The 23,498-nt window shown below is 37.9% G+C and overlaps 1 protein-coding gene across 6 annotated transcripts in view; it reads left to right on the forward strand.

Moving 5' to 3' along the window:
- The first annotated feature begins 768 nt into the window (after nucleotides 1-768).
- ATP8B4 (ATPase phospholipid transporting 8B4 (putative)) overlaps nucleotides 769-23,498 on the forward strand; it is a 276,289-nt gene continuing 253,559 nt past the window's right edge. For 4 of the 6 annotated variants that reach the window (XM_027768394.1, XM_027768393.1, XM_027768396.1 and 1 more), the window contains exons 1-2: nucleotides 856-1,023; nucleotides 18,707-18,768. Coding sequence is in view for 4 of the 6 variants with exons in the window: in XM_027768393.1 (XP_027624194.1) it covers nucleotides 18,741-18,768 (28 nt within the window). In the remaining 2 variants the exon portion in view is untranslated. Of the gene's footprint in view, nucleotides 816-855; nucleotides 1,024-18,706; nucleotides 18,769-23,498 lie in introns of those variants that run through there. The other 2 variants (XM_006168771.3, XM_027768395.1) reach the window with 2 other exon arrangements.

Genomic DNA, 23,498 nt, shown 5'->3' on the forward strand with positions numbered 1-23,498 from the left:
GCTGTGGTTATAGAGACATGATTAGAGCATGTTCAGTTCCTGTCCTTAACTGGTAAATCTGATACAACTTCTGAAAAAAATCCCTAAATGATTTTAGGCATATTTAAAAGGATCCAGATACTTCCTTTAAAAATAAACACAGACTGAAATATTTTGTTTTCATTAATGCCACCTTAAAAACCCACACCCCTTTAATTGTGAACTAGAAAACTTAAATCAATTTCCTATGTGCACTTATTCTGTAGCATCCTCAGAGTTAATGCTGGCTTTCTCTGTGTTGAAATTAAGGTGCTGGGAAAGAAGACATAATTGCTTTGTGTATTCAATTTTCTTGATTGTGCTTAACTTTATCCATAAGAGAGCTAAACTCCCCTTGTGACGACTTTTTTAAAAACCCACTGTTACTTCCCTCATTTCTGGGAAAACAGGAGGAAATATTTGCCAAAGGTGTTTGCTTATTTCCCTCAGTCTAGGGCTGGCAAAACAGTGGTAGGTAGATGCGGTAGCTGGTATCCCCTTCTGTTGTTTGTTGACATCCATCCTTCTAAATTCTTGATTCCCACAGAGGAAGCCATCCTCCAGAAATCAGTCTCTTGGGTGCTTTCTTTTGTCTCTCCTAGAGATTAACCAGTTCTGCCCTGGCAGCAGTAGCAGGCAACTGTAGGTGAGGCTTCAGGGCTCTCAGCAGTTTTCCAAGGAGTGCTTTTCTACCCCAATTTCTTACTAGTAGCGAAGCTGCTTTCTTGAACTGTCTTCCTCTTTTCTGATGAAATGCTGATTCTGGTTGCCATTTACAATAGCAGCTTCCTGTAGCGGTAAGTGGTCAAGTGTTTTTCCAGTAGTTGATCTCAGGTTTTCAAGAACGCTCTCTAGAGACCCACTTTGTTTTCTATGTAATTACTAGAGCTTTCAGAACAGCCTTGCTTTTCTCACTGATATGGTCTCTGAATGGATACCTGTTTGATCTTCCTGCACTGCTGGGGAAATATCCCTTTTGGGGGAGAGGGTTAGGTCCAGACCCAGGTGAGTAGATGGGGAATTTTCAACAGTTAGTGAGATTAAGTAGAGCGCTAACTCCGGGTTGGTTGGGACTTTTTTTTCCAGATTTGTGTTTAGTTTTGCTGTTTCGTTTGTGTGGTTGAGACTGCGCAAGTATTTTTTATTTTCTCCTCTTACTAACACATAATTTTGGGGGAAGTTAGTTGGGGATGTGAGATACTACATTTTCTTTTCAAAAAAATTTTTTTTTCTGTTAGCGTCATCTATTAAATGACCCATGGGAGTAGCATAAATATCCATTTCTTCTTGGCTTGTGGGTCTTTCTTCCATTGATTGTGGTTGGTTTTTATTATTTTTCAGGGGGTATACATATGTAAGATAGTTCTTATTCTGTGGTCAATTTATGCTTTGGACATGCACAGTTTGTACGGAGCTATCACTTTGAGGCTTAAGGGTTTTTTTTCTTTCAGTGCTGAGATTTCAGTACAGAAAAATTGAACTGTCTAGTTGTTCTGTTGATAGACGTGAGAGTGTCTCAGGTCCCTGGTTAACAATGAGCTGCTTTGAAGGAAAAGGAAACTGGCAAAAAACATTAATTGGGGCTCATTAGAAAGGAAATGATAAACTGTAGATAGATAGTTTCATGTGGGGTTACCACCTGTGCCCACAAACTGCCCCTCACTCCCTTTTGTTCAGATGTTGCCCCATGTTGGCTTTCACTACAAAATTTAAACTCAATATGATTTTTTTCACCCTATATTCATGTATCTTTTTTTTTATATATTGTGTCATTATGCATGAATCTTTAAAAATGTGTGTGCCCTGGAGAACTTTCTTATGCATAGGAGGATTTTATTTTGCTCATATGAATTGGAAATTTTCATTTAATCGGGGGAGGGGAACCTTACCATTTAAAAGTAAATCAGAAGTAGCTTTCTTGAAATAAAATAACTTTAGGTATATATTCTAAATGCTTATATAGCATGTATAAGAATTATAAGTTAGCATTTATTTTCAGGATTTCACATGGAAAGGTATCAAAGAAAATGGTAACTTTTTAGCATAATAAATATGAAAAATTAATACATTTATAATCAAATATTAAATATTATTGAAGATATATTTTTGGAAACATGTTCTTTTGTTACTTTGAGGCCACCTTTCTTTTCCCTCTCCTCTCATGTACTCAGCGAAAGTTTGTTGAGCACTCGCCCTGTGCCAAGCATTGTATGCCTAGAGGGAGGAGGCAAAGAGGGAAGGCTTTCACTTTAGTAAATGCTTCCCTTCTTCTGAGGTTGAATATTCCCTAAGTCTCTGTCATTACTGACTCATCCTCACCATCTGTCCTCTCCTCATATCTCTTCATTCTTACTCTTCCTGGGTGAGATCATTCATTTCCCATGACTTTAACACTTCCCTATATGCTGAGTCTACAGATCTGTCTTTTCTCGTTAATGCCACAGAGATTTTAAGTGATCAAGAGGCATGTTAAGCCTAATGTATTCAAACTACATTTATTCTTCTCTCATCCTAAATCCTGCTCCTTTCTCTTTACTTTCTGCTTTTTCTCCCTTCTCTGCTATTGTGATCTTAGTTATCTCAGTTGATGGCATCTATTCCCTCGGTGCTCCAAAGCAAAAACCTCTGAGTTACCCCAGATTCCTCCTTTTCTGTGTCCCAATATATGGACCATTTGTGAACTCTGTCAACTCAACTCTGGAAATGTCTAGAGTAAAGATCCACTTGTCAGTTGCCATTGTTCCTGCATCTCTTTCCATGCCAGCCCATACTGTGAGAGTGATGTCCCTAAAGACTCTGACAGCATGAACCAGCATAGAGAAACATAAGGAAGCAGTGACAGTGGACAAGAGGGCTGGATTCTAATCATGCCATTCTGCTTAGAGACCTGCAGGATCAAAAGGATTGTGACCATATCTATGCTGTGTCACCTCATCTATAGAACGATGATAATGATAGTCCTTAACCACAGTTTAGTGAGAAGTAAATGAGATAATACATGTCAAGCACTCAGCACAAAGCCAAGTGTTCTGTAATTGGTAGTGATGATGAGGATGATGAGGATGATGATGAAGATGACATCTTTCTGAATCCAGCTCTTTTCCACCTTGCCAGCCCCACATCACACCATACTCCTCCCATGGCCCAGTGATCTGGCTATTGACTGTCACTGTTTCCCAAACCTTTCCTTCCCTTTTCAACACTTGGTACTTCTTGTTGCTCATCTCTATCTTGTTTTATTTAGCAAAGTCTTTTTTTCCTTTCAAAAGGACTCAAGTCAGAATCACCATCTATGAGATCTTAGTTGACTCTGTAATGCAAGCTTGGCGACTCTCTTCCCTTCACTTGCAGAGTTCTCCATCTCTCCCTCTAACATAGCCCTGCACTTATTCCAATGGTCTTTTTATTTATTTTTATTTATTTATTAATTTATTTATTTTTGCGTGTGTGTGCTCACCAGAGAGAGAGAGACAGAGAGACAGAAAGTGAGAAATCACCCCCCAGGGGGGATGGCCACGGCGCAATTCATTCTTCTCCATTCTCCTCTTGGGATCTTGGGCATGCACGCACACGTGCCCGGCGTGAGTTTTAAGCCACCGGGTCTGGGATGCGAACCGTGGTCGACTATGTGGGAGTCCAGCGACATAGCCATAACGCTAACTGCTGGTCCCCCAGTGGTCTTTCTAGGTGTCTATTCTCTCCTTTGCCAGATGGTGGGCTTGTGACGGACAGGGAATGCATTATCGCCTCCCTATGCCCAGCCTGGATTAGGCACAGGGTAGGCACCTGAGAAGTGTTTGATGATTGAATGTGAGTAAGAAGAGGAGATGGCTCTAAATTTGATTGGAAGTTTTCTACATGTGGTGGGTTAAAAATACATTTAAGGCAGAAAAACGTATCTTTCATTGAGTACTAACTTTGTAGCAGGAACACTGTTAGTTTTTCTAACAATCCTATAAGTTACTCTGTCTGTGTTTACCGAGAAAACGGTCTTAGAAGGAAGGGGAACTTGCTTAAGTTTACAGGGTTAGAGGACCAAACTGCAGCACTCTGACTCTGACACTGGCGGAGAAACAGAGAAGTGAGAAGGAGAAGGAAGATGACTAATCCAGGGGAGGCATGTATTGCAGAGAAAGTACAGATGAGGAGGCGGGGAAAATGTACAAGAGAGGCAATAAGAGTGGGCTAGGAAACGAAGAGAAAGGAAAGAGAAAAGGAAACCAGAACACTGAGGAGGGGAATGAGAAGAGGCTAATAGACAAGAGGAGGAAGGGGAACTTTAAAATTTTGCTGCAAGGTAGTAGCTGCACACCTAATGAAACGTAAACAGATCTCAATGTTGACATGACAACTAACGACAAAATTAATCTGACATGCATTATACAGGAAATAGAATAATTTACTGTTGAGGTATGGTATTTAGGTATCATTGCTAAGCAATTTATAAATTTGGCCATACTAGCCATCATTTTACACATGCCCAGAGATTAACTTAAATGTTTCGTTCTTCTACTTTTATACAGTATCTATAATCTATAAGCACTGGCTTATAGCTGTTGCTGTTGGCAGCTGTCACTGACATAAAATATAATTAAAATATGATCTATACCTTCCCGCTCACAGTCACACTCAAAGCTGTACACACAGGGCAGAAGCTTTGGCTTGTTCTTTATCTCTCATGTCTCACATCTCTGGCTGAAGTTTCTTGGGTTCACCAGGATCTCTCTTTTCTGAGGTCCTAGAGCAGTGTTTCACTTCCTAGATCCCACCTGTCCCTCAGGGAGTCCCAAGTCATATTCTTGGGCCAGTAGGCAGGGTTACCTATGGCTGTGACTGCAAAGTTCCCATGTCTATAGGTCAGACTCAGTGAGGCTTTGCTATTTAGCTTCTGGGAAACTAGGACTAGAGGGAGAAAAGGCCCAGGGCCAGGACTAGAGAAAATGGGGGCCTGGGGGTGGGGTGTGGTAATCAAGAGATAAGGGGTATGTTTCTTTTTCTTTCTTTCTTTTTTATTTTTTTAAGAGGTTTTGTGCTATAGGGCGCGTGCGCTCGCCAGACAGAGAGAGAGGGACAGAAAGCGAGAAATCACCCCCTAGGGGGGATGGCCACGCCGCAATCCCTTCTTCATTCTCCTCTTGGGATCTTGGGCACGCACGCACAAGAGCCTGGCGTGAGTTTTAAGTCACCGAGTCTATGACGTGAACCTCGGTGGACTACATGGGAGTCCAGTGACATAGCCATTACACTAACTGCTGGTCCCAGGGGTATGTTTCTTTAACCTGTCATCCTAGCTTCCATCTCAGACCCCTCTACTGCTCTAGTTGCTGGACTTTTCTTTTTTCTTTTTTTTTAATTTTCCACATTTTATTGATTCAAAAAATACCTTAAACTAAAAATATGGACAAAGATAGAATCTAGTTACAGGTATGCTGTAATTTTCTTCTGAAACATTTTTAAAAAATTAATTGATTTACATTCATTCCCTGAGCATAGTCACAGCATACAAAATGTGACTTCCCATCCAGAATATACTGCATAGTGGCTTAATCATGCATGTTATTGTCAATATTTTTTCATTTCTAGTTTCATATATATATATAGCCCCTATTTCTGACCGTCTGCCATTTCTCACCCTCTTCCCACACTATCTCAGGTGTCTACAGTTGTTTTCCTTTACCCCCACATTTTATTGATTCACAGAATATCTTAAATAATCTAACTACTTTCAATAGCAAACTCAGCTGGTATGTACATACTGTGAATATATGTCTGACTTTAGGCATGAATGAATATACTATAAGATAGCACCTAGCTGATGCTATATAACTTACTATGGTCATAAAATAGGTATTTTTTAATTTCAAGAAAAGCAGTTTTAGCTTTAATAAATCAAACAAATACTAAGGAACTTTGCTTAAAACTTAAAGCCAGGAAACAGGTTAGGATTCTGTTCTAATAGTAGGTACATGAACCTATTGTCAGCTCAAGACAGGACAAAAATCCTTAAAACCAGAAAACAGGGACCAGCAGTTAGCATAATGGCTATGTTGCTGGACTCCCATGTAGTCGACCGAGGTTCGCATTCGGGACCCGGTGGCTTAAAACTCACGCTGGGCGCATGTGCATGCGTGCCCAAGGTCTTGAGAGGAGAATGGAGGAGAAGGGATTACGGCGTGGCCATCCCCCTTAGGGGGTGATTTCTTGCTTTCTGTCTCCTTGTCTCTCTCTGTCTCTCTGTCTGTCAAGTGCACGCGCCCTGTAGCAAAAAAAAAAAAAAAAAAAAAAAAAGCTCAGAAAACAAAGCCTAGAAGAAAATCAGCAATGTTTTAGTCAAAAGTCATAAAATGCTATTTCACAGTTCAGTCTCATGTAATAATCTATCTTCTGTTGTGGTTTTTATCTTCCCGATAAAGTTCTGGGATATAATATTCAACTCCAGACCTGTCCCTATGATTAAGTTGGCCATTTTCTTAGTTTTTGAACTCTTATTTCTGTGTGTCTGTATTTAATTTTCCTGGTATAGCACTCCCTTGAGAACTTCTTGGAGATCTGGTCTGGTGTTGGTAAATTCTTTCAGGTTTTGTTTATCTGAGAATGTTCTTGTCCTTTCTTCCCATATGAAAGAAAATCTTGCTGGGTACAGTATTCTTGGTTGAAATTGCTTTTCCCTTAACACTTTGAATGTATTTCCCCATTCTTTCCTCGCTCGCATTGTTTCTGATGAGAGGTGTTAGACTGATGGAATATCCTTTGTAGGTAACTTGCCTTTTCTCTCTTGCCAATCTTAGTATCTTGTCTTTTTCTGTGGTTTTGGTCAATCTGGCTATAATGTGTCTTAGAGAAGATCTTCTTGGGTTGATTCTATTTTGGGGTCCTTTGTATTTCTTGGGACTGGATCTTTGAGTGCCTCTAGGTTTGGAACGTTCTTTTTTGCAGGATTTCATGGAAGAGATGATCAATGCCCTTATAAGTCTCTTTGCCTTCTGGGATGCCAGTTATCTGGATGTTTGGGTGTTTGATGGTATATCTCATATATTATTCTCTTTTTTTTTTTTTGGCAATTTTCTCAGTCTTCGTGGTGGATTTTTCTAGGCCAGCGATTCTACCTTCTACAGCTGAGATTTGATCTTCTGCATGGATTAATCTGCTTTTAATACTTTCAAGGGAGATTTTGACCTCCTGTATTATAGCCTTCATCTCTAACATTTGATTCCTATTTAAAGTGTGTAATTCCTTTTTTAGATCTTGCAAGAATTTTCTCACCTCTTGGAACTCGTCAGCTCCTTTCTCCTATCTCTTCCACAGTTCATTGTCTCTCTACTCTTCCATCTCTGTTAGCTTGTCATTACAAATATTTTAAATTCTTTATCACACATTTCCATGATTTCCATTGAACTATCTGTGGATGAAGAGGAATTATTCTTTTCCCTTGGAGGGGAGGTATTTTCTTGCTTCTCCATATTTCTTTTGACCCTACAGTGATTTCTAGTCATGTCATTTATGGTACATTTCTTCATAATTCTTGAAGTTCAATCTGAGCATTTAGGAGCATGCAGAAGGAGGTGATCTGGAATCTCTTTGCCATTCTGTCTTTATCCCTTTGTGCAGCAGATTCAGTGGGTGTCAAGGAGTATGTTAACCCTAATAGCATTTGGATGTTTGGCTATGGTTCCCTTAGATCGGTCTAGAAACACAGTGAATGGAGATTGAGGAGCAAAGTGATGAGATAAAAGAAAAAGAACAAGAAAACAGAGAGAGGAAAATATAACAAAGAAAGAGAAAAAGAAGGAAAAAAAAGAAAAAAATTGCCAAAAATTTATTTATTTTTTAGAAAATAAAAAAATAAAAAACCACGCCATATGCAATGACTAGTTCTCAGCAACTATGGATTAGTCTTCTTCTGAAGGCCTGCCCCTTGCCTCTCCTAGAGGGGAGAGAGAGATGGGATTATTAGCAAGACAAAGGAGGATCTGATAGCCAAGAGAATACTTTTCTTTAAAAAATTTTAAAAAGGAAAAATTACAAAAAAATGAGAAGACAGAGAGAGAGGCAGAGAGAGACAGAGACAGACAGAAGGTTAGAGGAGCCCCCTACCACTCGAGTTTGGGAGCTAGAAGCTGAATTATCAGTAGTAAATCTTCATTTCTCTTTTTTCCCCCTTGAAATGACTAGTTCTCAGCAGCAATTGAGGAGTCTTCTTCTGAAGGCCTGCCCCTTGCCTTTCCACTCGCCTTTGGGGGCTGGAGGCTGAATTATCAGTTGAAAATCTTCATTTCTCTTTTTCTTCTGAAATGACTAGTTCTCAATAGCAATGGAGGAGTCTTCTTGCTGTTGGACTTTCCAAAGATTACCTAAACACACAGTGGTGCTGTCTTCCTGGGCAGCCTTCTCTTCTCCATTCTTTGTTGAATTAGTCCTCAGAGAAAAGGTAGAGTGGGCCGAGAAGTAAGCACCTTGATGAGGAATATGAAGAAAAGGGAGAGAAACAGAAAAAGGAATCTGGGAGATGAAAAGGGGAGGGAGTAGGAAGGAAAAAGGCTGTATGAGGAGGAGGAAAGTATGGGAAGAGAACACACTTTATGGAGTATACTGTGTACACTTAATCTCACAACAGGTCAGAGGAAAGGACTATCATCTCCATTTTATAGATTTAGGGACTGAATATTAGGAAGGGTAAATGATTTACTAAAACACTAGATAGAAAGTAACCAAGCTGATTTAAATCTATTACTCAAAAAGTCTTTTCTATATAGTACTTTGTCTCTAAAGAGGCAGAGAAAGCAGAGTTGGGAAAAGAGAGAGGCAAGTAGAATAGAATGGAGACTGGGAGTGGAGGACAGGAGAGCAGGCCTGCAGGAAGGCTCTTTGGAGCAATATTGGGTTTCTTCCTCTAGGTCTTCCTTGTGTCTGAGTCCTGAGAACTAGAGAGAACCACTGCTCAAAGGAAGCAGAGGATGCACCCAGTGGGAGCACTCCACTTTCTCCCGGACTGAGATGGAAGACAGTCATGGAGGGGCTCACTCGGCAGGATTCTAAGCCAGGGAGGTGGGCTGCCAAGAAGCTGGCCTCACTATCATAGCTGTGATTGCTCCTTTCTTTTCCTCAACTGCCCTGGTGCCTCCTTTTTTCCTTCCTTTTCCAATCTTCTCCAATTTCATTGTCTTTCTGCCTATTTCTTATTTCCTTTTTTTTTTTTTAAAGTTTATTCATTTATTTATCCCATGAGAGAGAATGAGAGAGACAGAGATAGCAATAGATAGAGAGACAGGCTCCCCAAGAGGGTCTTCATGCTGTGATCCATCCCCAGTTTTAGCCAGCCTGAATCACAGGTACATGTGGACATGCCCAACGTATTCAGGGAGGCCCCAGGATGTGAACCAAGAAACTTTCCCATGTGGGTCCAGTTGTATTATGGCTAGGCCACAGCTTGATCACCGTCTACCTCGTATTTTCAGTCTTTTTCTTTCCACTGGTTTGGCCTTCTCAGATTAGCCTCCAACCCCCCATTTCCCCACCATAAACATTTTCTTTCTTTCAGAGAGATTTTTGCTATAGGGCACATAAGCTTGCTGGAGAGACAGAGAGACAGAAAGCGAGAAAGAACCCCCCAGGGAGGATGGACACACCACATTCCCTTCTCTATTACCCTCTTGGGATTTTGGGCATGCATGCACATGTGCCCAGTGTGAGTTTTTTAAACCACCTGGTCCAGGACTTGAACTGGGGTCAACTATGTGGGAGTCCAGCAACATAACCATTATGCCATCTGCTGATCCCAGCACATTTTATTTTTAAGTCTTAGCACACTGATCTCTTTTCTTTTAGTGTAGAATGTCTTAAAGGAGTCACACTCACTGTCCTCATTTCTTCTTTACTTTGACAAAGTAAGTCCAGGCAGCTACCTTTAAAATAACTAATACAATCATGTATAGTTTAATGATAAGCTTATACTCTGAGAAGTATGTCATTGTATGATTGTCATAGAGTATACTTACATAAACCTATAAACCTAGATGGCATAGCCTATTACACACCTAGCTATATGGTATAGCCTATTGCTTCTTAGCTCAAACCTGTCTAGCATGTTGCTGTACTGAATACCATGAGCAATTGTAACACACTGATAAGCATTTGTGTTCCTAAACATAGAAAAAGTATAGTGAAAATAGGGCATACAAGACAAAAAAAATGGCACAGTTACCACTGATAAAGCTTTCAGGGCTGGAAGTTGATCTAGGTGAGTCAGTGAGTGAGTGGTGAGTGAATGTCAAGGCCTAGGATATTACTGAATACTATTGTAGACTTTATAAACATTGTACACTTAGGCTGCAGTGAATTTGGAAGTAAACATTTTTTCTTTCTTTAATAATAAATTAACCTTTTCTTACTTTTATATTTGAAAAAGGTCAAAATTTTAAAATACTTTTGACCCTTCTGAAATAACATTTAGCTTAAAAGATAAACACATTGTACAGCTAAAATATTTGCTTTCTTTATATCCTTAGTCTACAAGGCTCTTTCCTATTTAAATTTTTATAATATTTTATTTTACTTTCTAAACTTTTTGTTAAGAGCAAAGATAAAAGCACATGTGTTAGCATAGGCCTACTTAGGGTCAGGATTATCATTATCAAGGCCTGTACCCTCACATTTTGTCCCAGTGGAAGGTCTTCAGTGACAATGATAAGCATGGAGCTCTCCTGTGATAATGTCTTTTCTGGAATACCTCCTGAAGGACCTGCCTGAGGCTCTACCTAAGGAGGTGTTATTCTTATTAGAACTATGTCCATGAAGGTTCACTTGGTTTATATCTTTTTTTCATCATAGTTTGGCTTGTAAACAGATAATGCACCAAGTGCACCATGATCATTTCTCTCAGTGAAAACTTTTTGGTATAGAGGTCCATGTTTTCAAACTTTAAAAAAAGGTTTATTTCTTTCATGTGTGTGTGTGAGAGAGCGCGTGAGAAGAATAGTCACCTTCAATAGCATCTCACACTGATTTTCTTTTCAGCCTTCCCAGTCAGCTAGGATCATGGGCATGCATGTGTGTACTTGGCATGTACAAGGTGACCCAAAAACTGAACCTTGATATTTATTTCATGTGACTCCATCATCTTATTGTGGTGTGCTATTGCTCTGTAGCTGTGACTGGGCCTCAAACTCTCTAAGGAGCTTATCAAGTTCTGCCAACGCTTGTGCTAACCTTTTCACTGTGAATTTTCTTGGAACTTCTTTTTCTTCTTGTTTTCTCTTGCCTCTTCTTTAACTATGAATTTCAGTTCCAGTATCATAACTTCTCAGTCAGGTCCTCAGGAACCACCTCTAGGAGTCACTCAGTTTCATCCTCATCCACACTCAGTTTCAAGTTGTTTGCCATCTCAGTTACTAGGTAGTAGGGATTTTTCAACTCCGCTATAATCTTATGGGACCCTCACATAGGTGGTCTGTGGTTAACTGACAAGTCATAATGTATTGGATGACTGTATCTACTGAACACTCTCACTCCCACAGCCCATCAGGTTGGTTCTGAGCTTACAGAGATAGAACTGATGAGTTAGTAGGAAAAATGAGAATCCAAGCTCAGGCTATTTAACACCAAACTTCAGGCTTCCAACCACCACATTCTGCTGCTCACAGGCTATTCTCTTGGTCTCTTGGTGAATTTATAGCCATGGTTCTTCTGTAGACTTTGGACCACAATTTAAGAGCACTCCAAAACCAGACCCGTCTTTCTTGGGCAGACTAAGTTTAGCTCCAGACACTGATGGTATAAATAAGAATGACAATTTATTAGTTTTAAATGTGTGATTAACTGTCAGGAGGACCAGAATGTGCACTTCAGCCTGTCTAGTGCATTCTTTCCCTGTAGGCAGGTTTCTGTGGGAAAGCAGGTTATTATCAGCAGGTTGCTTGGTGAGCATGAAATCGGAGAAGGAGCAATTAGCTATAATCACTTGATTGTTCAGTGGCCTCAGATCATTAAAGGGAATCTCTGTTTTAATCCTTTGCTTAGAGCATTGAGTCACCTGCACCCAGCTGTGCCCATTTTCACTATAAGGAGAAACCTCCATATGGAATCATCAGATAGATAGGATGTCCTCTTCTTTACAAAACTGCTTGATTAGCATTTCCAACTTGGATATCTTATTATACTTCAGTATAAAGGTATCTGAAACCAATTCCTATTTCCCCTTTTCAAAATGGAGTCTTTTTTGACTTTACGTTTCTTTCATTTAAAGAAATCATTTTCTGGGGACCAGCAGGTGGTGTAGTGGTTAAGGTGCTGGACTCCCATATGGTCAAACACGGCTTGAGTCTTGGCCCCATGGCTTGAAATTCACACTGAACATGTGTGCATGAATACCCAAAATCCTGAGAGGAGAGTGGAGAAGGGACTGTAGTGTGGCTATTCCCTTTGGGGTGGGGAGGGGGTGATTTCTCACTTTGTCTCTCTGTCTCTCTCCATGTCTCTGGCGAGCACACATGCCCTATAGTATAAATCTCTCTTACAAAAAAGAATTATTTTTTGTGACTAAGATTTAAAACCTAAACTTGAAATGTAAAATAATTCTTCATGAAAATGTAATTTTCAATTCCATTTTGAATGAATTAATGTATATGAAACCCTTAGCTATTACTTCTGTTACCTTTCTTTTTCCTACTTTTCTCACATCTCATTGTTTATTTAAAATTTTTTATATCCATCTCACATAGTTATGTTTTAGATGTCAAGAGTATCTAAACTTATTTCAGATAAAATCTTGAACCCAATACAATTTTATTAACTTTAGTTTTCATGTTGTACATTTTATCTTAACTTTTTAAGCCCACATATCTGCTATTTTGAATCATTTGACCTACATCTCCCCATTCCCTGCTTCATCCCCTCCGCATTAGCCACTGTTTCTTCCTTTATCTCTGTATATTGGTATATTTGGTCTCTCTTTTTTTAAAAAAAAACTTTATGTGTAAGTGAGATTATGCAAAATTTTTTCCTTCTTGTCTGGCTAATTTCACTTAGCATAATGTCCTCCAAGTCTATTCCTGTTGTAGAAAATGGTGGGATCTCCTTTTTGAAAACCAAATGATACACATATACACACAAATACATACACACCCATATATACATACGCACACACGCACAAATAGACAAAAAAGTCACTAATATATGTAAATGGATATGTAAAAAAGTACATTTATAATATATGTACATTATATATATAATCCATTTGTCTGTTGATGAACATTTAGGTTGTTTTTATATCTTGGCTATCTTAAATAATGTTGTAATAATTGTAGGAGTGCAAATTTCTTTATAAGGTAGTAACTTCATCTCCTTTGAGTATCCACCCAAAAGAGGGATTTTGGGTAGAATGGTAGCTCCCCTTTTAATTTCTTTAGACGCCCCCCCATACTATTTACATAACAGTAGTCCAATCTACATTCCCACTGACAGTGTACTAGGGTTTCCTTTGCTCACATCTTTGCCAGCATTTGTTATCTCTTGTCCTTTGATAATAGCCATCTTTATAGGTCCACACCTTTCTTTCTTATTAAAAAAAATACCTACTATGACTTTCATACAGTAAAACACTATTTCACTTCTTTGTGAGATGAAGCCAAGGGCCTACCCTTGAAGGGTGTAATACCTATTCTGGAGTTTTTTTATTTTCTTTCTTTTTTTATTTTATTTTTTAAATTAGATTTTTGTCATAGGGCACATGTGCTTGCTGGAGAGACAGAGGGACACAAAGACAGGGAAAGTGACTGTGGGGATGGCCACACTACAATACCTTCTCCTCCATTCTCCTCTTGAGATTTTGGGCATGCATGTATATGTGCCAAGCATGATTTTCAAACTGCTGGGTTTGGGACCCAAATCAAGGTTGGCTATGCGAGAGTCCAGCATTGTAACTACAATGCCACCTGCTAGTGGGGGCTTTTTTCCCTCCTGTCTTATCTTTTTTTGAATATTTTTAAAAAGGAGGGAATATATTCATATAAATGTTGTTTGCTTCAGTACTTGTAAACAATTGAATGTCAAAACCCTTAGTTTCTGCTTTTAGAGCTAGGTTTTATTTTTTAGGAAACCTTTTTCTCTCACTTGATTTTGTTTACCTTATTTCCTTAGACCATCACTGATCCAAAAATTCAACAAAAATTGTTTTTTTCTTTTCTCGACACCCCTTTAGAGGTGGAACAAGGGTCACCGGGGGGTATTTTGGTGAGTTGATAAATGTGCAAGCATGAAAGAACTAAATTATGCTTCTTCAGAGTTAATTTACAATCTGTTAACTCTAGTGTGAGTGCTCCATAAAATGTACCTGAATTGCTACTGTTACAAGAAAAGGAATGGATTGGATGAAACATGGACTTGAATGTTAATTCTTTCTTTTTCCTTGTAATTTTATGTTTTAGAGAGTGAAAATACTTGAATGAGATCATCAATAAAAATAACTTCTGGAAATCTTACAGAAATACTGTTTGACTCATACAAAAATGATTATATTATTACTCTGGGTTAATTATGAAGCAGAGAATATATTTTTAAATCACTGATTTCTAAAATAAAAAGGAATAAAAACAGAATTTATAAAATTAAAATTTTATTTTACAAGTCTATACCTAATGATCATTTGATTTTTTTCATATTGAAGACATTTTGCAAAGCTTCTAAGGTTAAATAGATATTTGCTGCAGACCAATTAGTCATTAATTTCTAAAATAAGACTGTGATGTGTAATGAAATTTGTTCTATGCTTTCATTTTTTTTTGAGATTATATCTACTCATATAGATTTCTTTCTTTCTCCTTGATAGGCAATATAGTGTTAGAGAGACCTAAGTGATCTGATATCTAGAATACTTGGATATTTGGAGCATGGAGGGGGACAGGTAACAGTGAAGGAATGGGCTATGGTTGGCATAGCTACAGAAAAGTATGCTTTTAGACATTTGAGTTTTTAAAAAAATTCAGTTAAGGTATAATCAAGGCAACAAATGAAAGATACATGACAAATCAACAATTAGATTGAAATTATTTAGGTGAATAGAAATGTTATCATGTATACTGTAATCCTAATGAACATATATGGTTTAACCAATTTGTGAAATAACCTGCTACACAATAGAATTTAGATAATTTTATAATGAACATGTTCTATTTTTCTTTTTCTTTTCTTTTCTTTTTTTTTTTTTTTACATTTTTTCATCTGTCAAATATTTCTTCCCCTTGTACCTCACACCCAGTAGAAAATATTCTCCCAGTAGAGAATATTTTCTATAAAAGTGAAAGTGACTAAAATTTTTAAAAATTGATTTATTCAGTATCTTCAAAAGATACTTTGGAGGGTGGTGTTTATAGAAATTAAAAGTAATGGCATAACTGTATAACTTAAAGTGATTTAAAGGAGGATATGATACTGCATTTTGTTTGATTGTCTGGAAGCTTTTAAAATGAGAAGTGCTTGTAAGAATATAAGAAAGACCTAAAATAAGAGAGGGGATAGATTACATGGATGTATTCTTTTTATAGCAGTTATCTTTATATTATACAAATACATTTAGGTTAATCTTTTGTGTTGCTTATCTATTCATACTTATCTCTCAAAACAATCTAGCAAACAATAAGGAGAAGGAAAAGACAAGTTAGCTAGTGACCACTATCTTATTTACCTTCTGAGAGAAGAATTTCTTCTGCCTATATTTTCATCACTCCCTGTCAAAGTAGAGTCTCTTTTGCAATCTTGCTTGAAGAATTGTTCTTCCTTTTTCTGCTCCAGGGACTCTGAGCCCATGAAAACAGAACATATTGACTTAGTCCTCAGGGGAGATTTTCAAGCCCTAACAAGTTGGTTTAGCACTTACTGATGAGGCTTTACCCTGTGGCCAGATGGGGCCACCAGATATGTTATTCATGGGTCCTCCTTCCTGATGACATTTTGTGTATGTTGTGACTTTTTTTTGTGGGGATTTTTCGTTTGTTTGTTTGATTATGACTGTTTTGTGAAGCAAAGAGACAGTAAAACAAACAAACCAGCCAACCCAAAACTTTTACAGATGAACTCATTTTTGTACTTGCTGTTGTTTTTCACAGGAAGGCTTTCATCCTTTTTAGAGCTATAGTATTTCCTTATTGTCTGCTATAGTATTTCATCCTTTTCTTAGAGTTATAGTATTTCCTTATTGTCTGCTTCCCCTAAGATTTGTCCCTTCTTTCTCATGTTCTTCAGTTTGCCTGCAATACCCTTCTTATTGCTAACCAAACTTTACTCATCCTTTGAGTTTCCCCCTATCCTGAAGATAGGGGTGTGCAGGAGGAGAAGACCACCAGAAGGAGGGAATAGACAAAAGGCTGCAGCCACTCTTAGCTTGGGAAAGCATGTCTAAGATATTGTGGCACTTGGGCCGGGGGTTCTGGGAAGGGATATCTGCTAAAAGCGTAGTGCCTGTGAGCATCCGAAAGCCCTTGCTCCATTCCTCCCAGAAATGGAGGGCACATCATTCATTCCTCATCTCACATTTAGCAAATGTTTGTGGTGCGTCCCTAATGTGTCAGGCATGTGTTAGAAATCAGAGACACAGCTATGGATTAGATACAAAAGGTCCCTGTCCTAACGGAGTTTGTGGACTAATGGATAAACACCCAATATAATAGGCAAATACATTTAAGAGTGACTGGGTCTCTGAATTGGCCAGTGCCAGGTTCCATGAGAGTGCATAGGAGGCACTCCTACCTCTGATTTGGGGGAGGATGGTAGTCAGAGAAGTCCTCCTGGAGGAAGTGATATATAAGTTGATATGGAAAGACAGCTAGGAGTTAGTCTGGTGAAAGTGTGGACATGGAGTTAGATGGTTGCAAGCACGGGGAAGAGCATGGAAGTTAAATAGAATATTTCTGGAGTGTAAACATAAGGAGGTCCAGGAAGCTTGGAGGCCATTAAGGAGAGTGATGAGAAATCAGACTAGAAAGATGAGCAGGGATGTGTTGCTGAAGGTCTTGAAGTCACATTAGACTTTGATCTTTTTCCCTAAGGCAAATAGGAGGTGTTTGGAGGAGGGTTTTAGCAGGGATTTGAAAGGATGCCATCCTCTCCTCCTTTCCAATCTTTATTTTTGTTTAATCACTTCTTTCATGTGTGTGTGTGAGAGAGAAAAGGACATAGATACCTTCAATAAGGTCCTTAAGACCATGATCTACTCCCATCCCCAGCCAGCCCTGAATCATGAGTACATGTGCTCCTGGGATGCCCTGGAAGGCCTCCAGACATTCTCCCATGTGGGCCAGCTTCACACAGCCTGATCCATCCCTGCCATTTCCTGTTTATTAAGATCACTCTGGTATTGATGTGGACACTGGTATGAAGGTGGCCAAGGTGGTCGGGAGGAAGAAAGATCTGTCAGGAGGAATATACGGGAAAAGCAGTCTGATGAGCAGGCACTTCTTAAAGGCAACCCACTGCCTGGGGCTGGGCTAGAGGTCATAGTGAGGAGGGGGTAAGAGAGATGGTCTTTAGTAGCCTTTGTAGGGGTTGGTAAATGTGTGGAGGGACAAATCGGGGAGGTACTGACGGGTTATATTTGAAGTCCTAGACTTGCTATTGGCAGTACCTGGCAGTAGCCCTCCTATTTCTTGTTTGGATACATCCATTTTATTAATAGTAATCCAGCCAGTAGAAAACCAATGAGTCTTACAAAGTAACAGTGGCCCTATTTGATAGACACATCGCAGGAAGCCCGATAGGGAGAAATACTGATGGTTTCATGCTTGTTAGACGTTGGGGACTTTATAGTACAACAGTGGACATTGATGAACTTCCTCTGCAATCTCTTTCCTTGTAACCACTCAGCCACACATATTGTTCTTCCCCTTCTCTGGTCTCCATATGACTGACAAACTTCTTTATGCTTGTTGACTGTGTCTTGCCATACTACTTTTCTGAGCAGCAAGCAAATAGTTGTTTCTCCTTCTATCCTAAAGAACATGCATTCATTGCCTTTGCCTACCCTGCTATGTGTTTGCAAAGATGCCTGGGTTCATTCCGGTGGCCTTTGAGTTCAGACTGAATTCATTGTTCACTCCTTTATTCATTCTAAATCTTTAACAGAGTTTTTCATATCAAGGCTATTAGACTACATATAGAGAAAAAGTGAAATATAATAATAACATTATTCTGGCTTTTGGTTGGCTACCTGGATGAGGCTATCCACAGGAGAATAAATTGAGGAAAATATTTTGGACTGTGTTATCTAAAGCCTGGATAAATAATTTTCTCTCACAAATGGCTACCGTGGTTCAGTAGTGATCCTCAGTTCCAGCTGTGTAAAGAAATCATTCATGACACTAGAAGAAAAGGCGAATTCTGAAACCTCACTCTTGAGATATTCTGACTTACAGGTTTGAGATATATTAGAAAATTTGACTTTATTTTAATACCTAATTGACTTGTGCTTGCCTGAGCTGCCCCAGATAGCTTTTGTAATAGAAATAAATTATTTTTGCTGAGAATTATTCTTATCTGGTTAGGTTTATAACCTGATACATTCAATCTATTGTTCTTTATTGTGTCAGTGTCTAGCTAAGTCACCTAGAGTTGTCTAGAAAGAAAGTTAAAGGATGTAAATATAGGTTATTGAGCATTTTCAAATATTCATGTTGTAAATTTCTGCTGTTTATTTTTCATATAGACCAAGTGTTAAGACCTGGTGAAAGACAAGTAAAATGTTCTGCAGTAAAAAGAAATCACTTGGTAAGTATTGAGTTTTTCAGATGACATAAACTGGTTTTTAAAAAATATTATTTATTTAGTTAGTGTTAAGTTAGAGTTTAAGGTTAGGGTTGAAACTGATATTATTTGTAAATATTATTTTAATTTATTAAAGGTGTTTAATTTACGTACAAAACCCACACAGGTCTTACATGTTCAGTTTAGAGAACTATTGACAACTTTATACAACTACCAAGGATGTTTGAAAGAGGATGTAGAATATTTCTATTACCTCAGAAAGTTCCCTTCTAGCCTTATTTATCCTCTTGCATTATTGACAATCATCTGATTTCTATCAGATTAGTTTTGTCTACTTTTTTTTTAAAGAGATTTTGCCTTAGGGTATGTGTGCTTGCTTCAAAGGTTTGTCTTCCTTTGAAATGAATGTACATGAAGTTATACGGTATGTATTTTTGTCTTGCTTTGCTCAGTGTAAAATTTTTGACATATACCTATATGGCTACCTGAATCAATATTTAGTTCTTCATTTTTTATTTCAAAGCAGAGTTCCATTGTGTGAATATATGAATATTTAAAACAGTTCATACAGTCAAATAATTTTGGTCTTGTGAGCAGGAAATGCACTTGCTTTTTTATGGTTGAGTGATCAGTCTACTGAATAGTATTAATAATATTCTAGTTTCTTTTTTTCTTTATCTGAAACTTTTTAAAAATTAATTAATTTACATCCATTCCCTAAGCATCGTCACAGCATACAAAATGTGATTTTCCATCCAGATTATACTGCATAGTGGCTTAATCATCCATGTTATCATCAATAAATTTCCATTTCTAGTTTCTAAAATCTCTTGAAATATATGTGTGTGTGTGTCTCTATATATATTTTCACCCCTATTTCTGACCCTCTGCCCTTACTCACCCTCCTCCCACACTAACTCTGGTGTTTACAGTTGTTTTCCATTCCTTTTCATCCACATTTTAAAAAATAATCTAACTACTTTCGATAGCAAGTTCAGCTGGTAATTTCAAGAAAAGCAGTTTTAACTTTAATAAATCGAACAAATGCTAAGGAACTTCGCTTACAACTTAAAGCCAGGAAACAAGTTAGGATTCTATTCAAATAATAAGTACATGAATCTATCGACGGCTCAAGACAGGACAAAAATCCTTAAAACCAGAAAACAAAGCCTAGACGAAAATCAGCAATGTTTCAGTCAAAAGTCGTAAAATGCTATTTCACAGTTCAGTCTCATATATTTAATCTATCTTCTGCTGTAGTTTGATCTTCCTGATTAAGTTCTGAGATATAATATTCAACGTCAGACTTGTCCCTATGATTAAGTTGGCTATTTTCTTAGTTTTTGAACTCTTATTTCTGTGTGTCTGTATTTAATTTTCCTGGTATAACACTCCCTTGAGAACTTCTTGGAGATCTGGTCTGGTGTTGGTAAATTCTTTCAGGTTTTGTTTATCTGAGAATGCTCTTGTCCTTTCTTCCCATATGAAAGAAAATCTTGCTGGGTACAGTATTCTTGGTTGAAATTGCTTTTCCCTTAGCACTTTGAATGCATTTCCCCATTCTTTCCTAGCTCGCATTGTTTCTGATGAGAGGTCTGCTGTTAGACTGATGGAATATCCATTGTAGGTAACTTGCTGTTTCTCTCTTGCCAATCTTAGTATCTTTGTGGTTTTGGTCAATCTGGCTATAATGTGTCTTAGAGAAGATCTTCTTGGGTTGATTCTATTTTGGGATCCTTTGTATTTCTTGGGACTGGATCTTTGAGTGCCTCTCTTGGAAAGTTTTTTTTGCAGGATTTCATGGGATAGATTATCAATGCCCTTATTAGTCTCTTTGCCTTCTGGGATGCCAATTATCCGGATGTTTGGGCATTTGATGGTATCTATCTTGTATATTATTCTCATTTTTTGGGGGGCAATTTTCTCAGTCTATGTGGTGGACTTCTCTAGGCCAGCAATTTTCTCTTCTACACATCTGAGATTCTATTTTCTGTATGATCTAGTTTGCTTTTATTACTTTCAAGAGAGTTTTTGACTTCCTATATTATAGCCTTCATCTCTAACAGATCCATTTGATTCTTTTTTAAAGTGTGTAATTCCTCTTTTAGATCTTGCAAGAATTTTTTCACCTCTTGGAACTTGTCAGCTCCTTTCTCCTGTCTCTTCCACAGTTCACTGTCTCTCTTCTCTTCCATCTCTATTAGCTTCATCATTATGAATATTCTAAATTATTTATGAGACATTTCCATGATTTCCATTGAACTGTTTGTGGATGATGAGAAGTTATTCTTTTCCCTTGGGGGAGAGGTCTTTTCTTGCTTTCCCATATTTCTTATGGCACTGTGGTGATTTCTAGTCATCTGATGGATGTTGTGTTTCTTTGTAATTCTTGAAGTTCAATCTGAGCGTTCAGGAGAGGGCAGAAGGAGGTGATCTGAAATCTCTTTGCTGTTCTGTTTTTATCTCTTTGTGCAGCAGATTCATTGGATATTGAGGAGTATGTTAACCCTAATAGTATTTGGATGTTTGGCTATGGCTCCCTTAGATCTGTCTAGAAACACGGTGAATGGAATTTGAGGAGTAGAGTGATGTGATAAAAGAAAAAGAAAGAAAAGAGAGAAAAAATACAAAGAAGCAGAGAGAAAAAGAAGGAAATAAATGAAAAAACAACCAAAAATGTATTTATTTTTTAAAAAAGCAAAAAATAAAAACTGTGCAGTGCTTGAGCTCACTAGTTCTCAGGAGCAGTGGAGGAATCTTCTTCTGAAGGCCTGTCCCTTGCCTCTCCACTCAAGTTTGTGGGCTGGAGGCTGAATTATCAGTAGAAAATCTTCATTTCTCTTTTTTCCCTGAAGTCACTAGTTCTCAGGAGCCATGGAGGAGTCTTCTTCTGAAGGCCTGCCCCTTGCCTCTCCTGGATATGGGCTATTCTACTTTCTTAAGTATAACATCCAGATATTTTCTTCTTTCTCTAGTAAGTCAGTGACCAGCTGTTATGTAATTTTTTCTTTAGTGAACATGTATTTAACATATTACTATTACTAGTATTTATTTTGACCATAGACACTTTTTTTTTTTTGAGAGGTTTTTGCTATAGGGTGTTTGTACTCACCAGAAAGACAGAAAGCAAGAAATTGCCCCCCAGGGGGGATGGCCAAGTCTCAACCCCATCTCCTCCACTCTCTTCTTGGGATCTTGGGCATGCACATGTGCCCGGTGTGAGTTTAAACCACTGGGTCTGGGACTTGAACCATGGTCGACTACATGGGAGTCCAACGACATAGCCATTATGCCAACTGCTGGTCTCCATTGACTCTTTAGAGACTAAAGACTTTATTAGAGTTTATTTAATGTCCTCTCCCTTCTTCCAGTAATGTCCCTGGAGGTGGTTAGCCTACTTCCATTATTTCACCATGTAATCTTTTCCCTTGTTAGACACTTACTCATTGTAACATTCAGCCTCACAAATGAACTGCGCTCTGACTCAATGTAGATTCCACCCACAGGACATTAGTTGTGCTCCCTGGTACCACACTTTCATATTCCCAATACCAATCTAGAGTCTAGAATTCTTGTCCTAATTTTCTTCTTTTTCAGGTGAAATGATTTGTTTATACCAAATCACTGGTATGATCTTAATAGTATAATATTAAACCAGCTTTAATGCAAACAGATTTCCAATAGGACCTAGTATTGCAAGCTTTTGATAGAACATGATCTAAGGTTCTCTAAAAAGTAATTTACATGTTTATATGAATGTATATATGTAAAAGTAGGCAATCTTATTTTTTATAAATGAAAATAAGAAAAAAAAAACCCACCGTAATGATGTATCCAGAGGTAAACACTTGAGATTGGTATGCGGCAGAACTTTAGAAGGATCCAGTCATAGTGACTTCTATAAATACATTTGTTTATTTATTAGCCAAATATGTACCCCCAATGGAATTATGCTGTACATTACTTTGAAACCTTTCCTTTTTTTTTTTTTAAAATAAAAGTAAGATAATCAAATGTTTGCATTTTCAACCATTAATATAGAATAACGTAAAGGTGACAGATATAATGAAGAAAAATGATGAAATTTTAAAATTTAAATTATTCAACATACATTTCCTCTAAACTTTCGGGGCCTGATCTGTGAACAGTTGTTTGGACATGTAGCATCAGGAAACTAACTTTAAACTTAATGCTGTGATCATAGGTAACTTTTAAGTCTTTGAACACTTCTTTATGATAATTTTTCTTATTTACATTTCCCTTGTTTATTTTTAAACCACTGAATTTTACAGAAAAATTCAAAGAATGATACAATAAGCAGCTCTATACCCTTCATCTTAATTCCACTATTGTTACTATTTTGCCACCTTTGCTTTCTTTCTTTTATTGCTTTCTTTTTTTCCTGTCTATGGAAACACATGCGTACTTATGTGCCCACACATTATTTTATTATTGAACCATCTGATAGCGAGTTGTAGATATCATGACACGTATCCTTAAATACTTCAAGACTGTCTTCCTACATAATCACAGTATCATTATCACACCCAAGAAATCTTACATTGATAAATAGCATACATTCCATTTTTTTTCAGTGAAAATACAAATTTTTTTTTTTACATTTTTTAAATACATTCAATCACATTATTTAACTTACAAGGTGATCATTTCAATATATGAACATTCCCCCCCCCCCCCCCCCCCCCCCGACCCGCAGTACACAAAAAACAACC

This window comes from Tupaia chinensis, unplaced genomic scaffold (genome assembly GCF_000334495.1).
Source record: "Tupaia chinensis unplaced genomic scaffold, TupChi_1.0 Scaffold146140_1, whole genome shotgun sequence".
Taxonomy (NCBI): domain Eukaryota; kingdom Metazoa; phylum Chordata; class Mammalia; order Scandentia; family Tupaiidae; genus Tupaia; species Tupaia belangeri.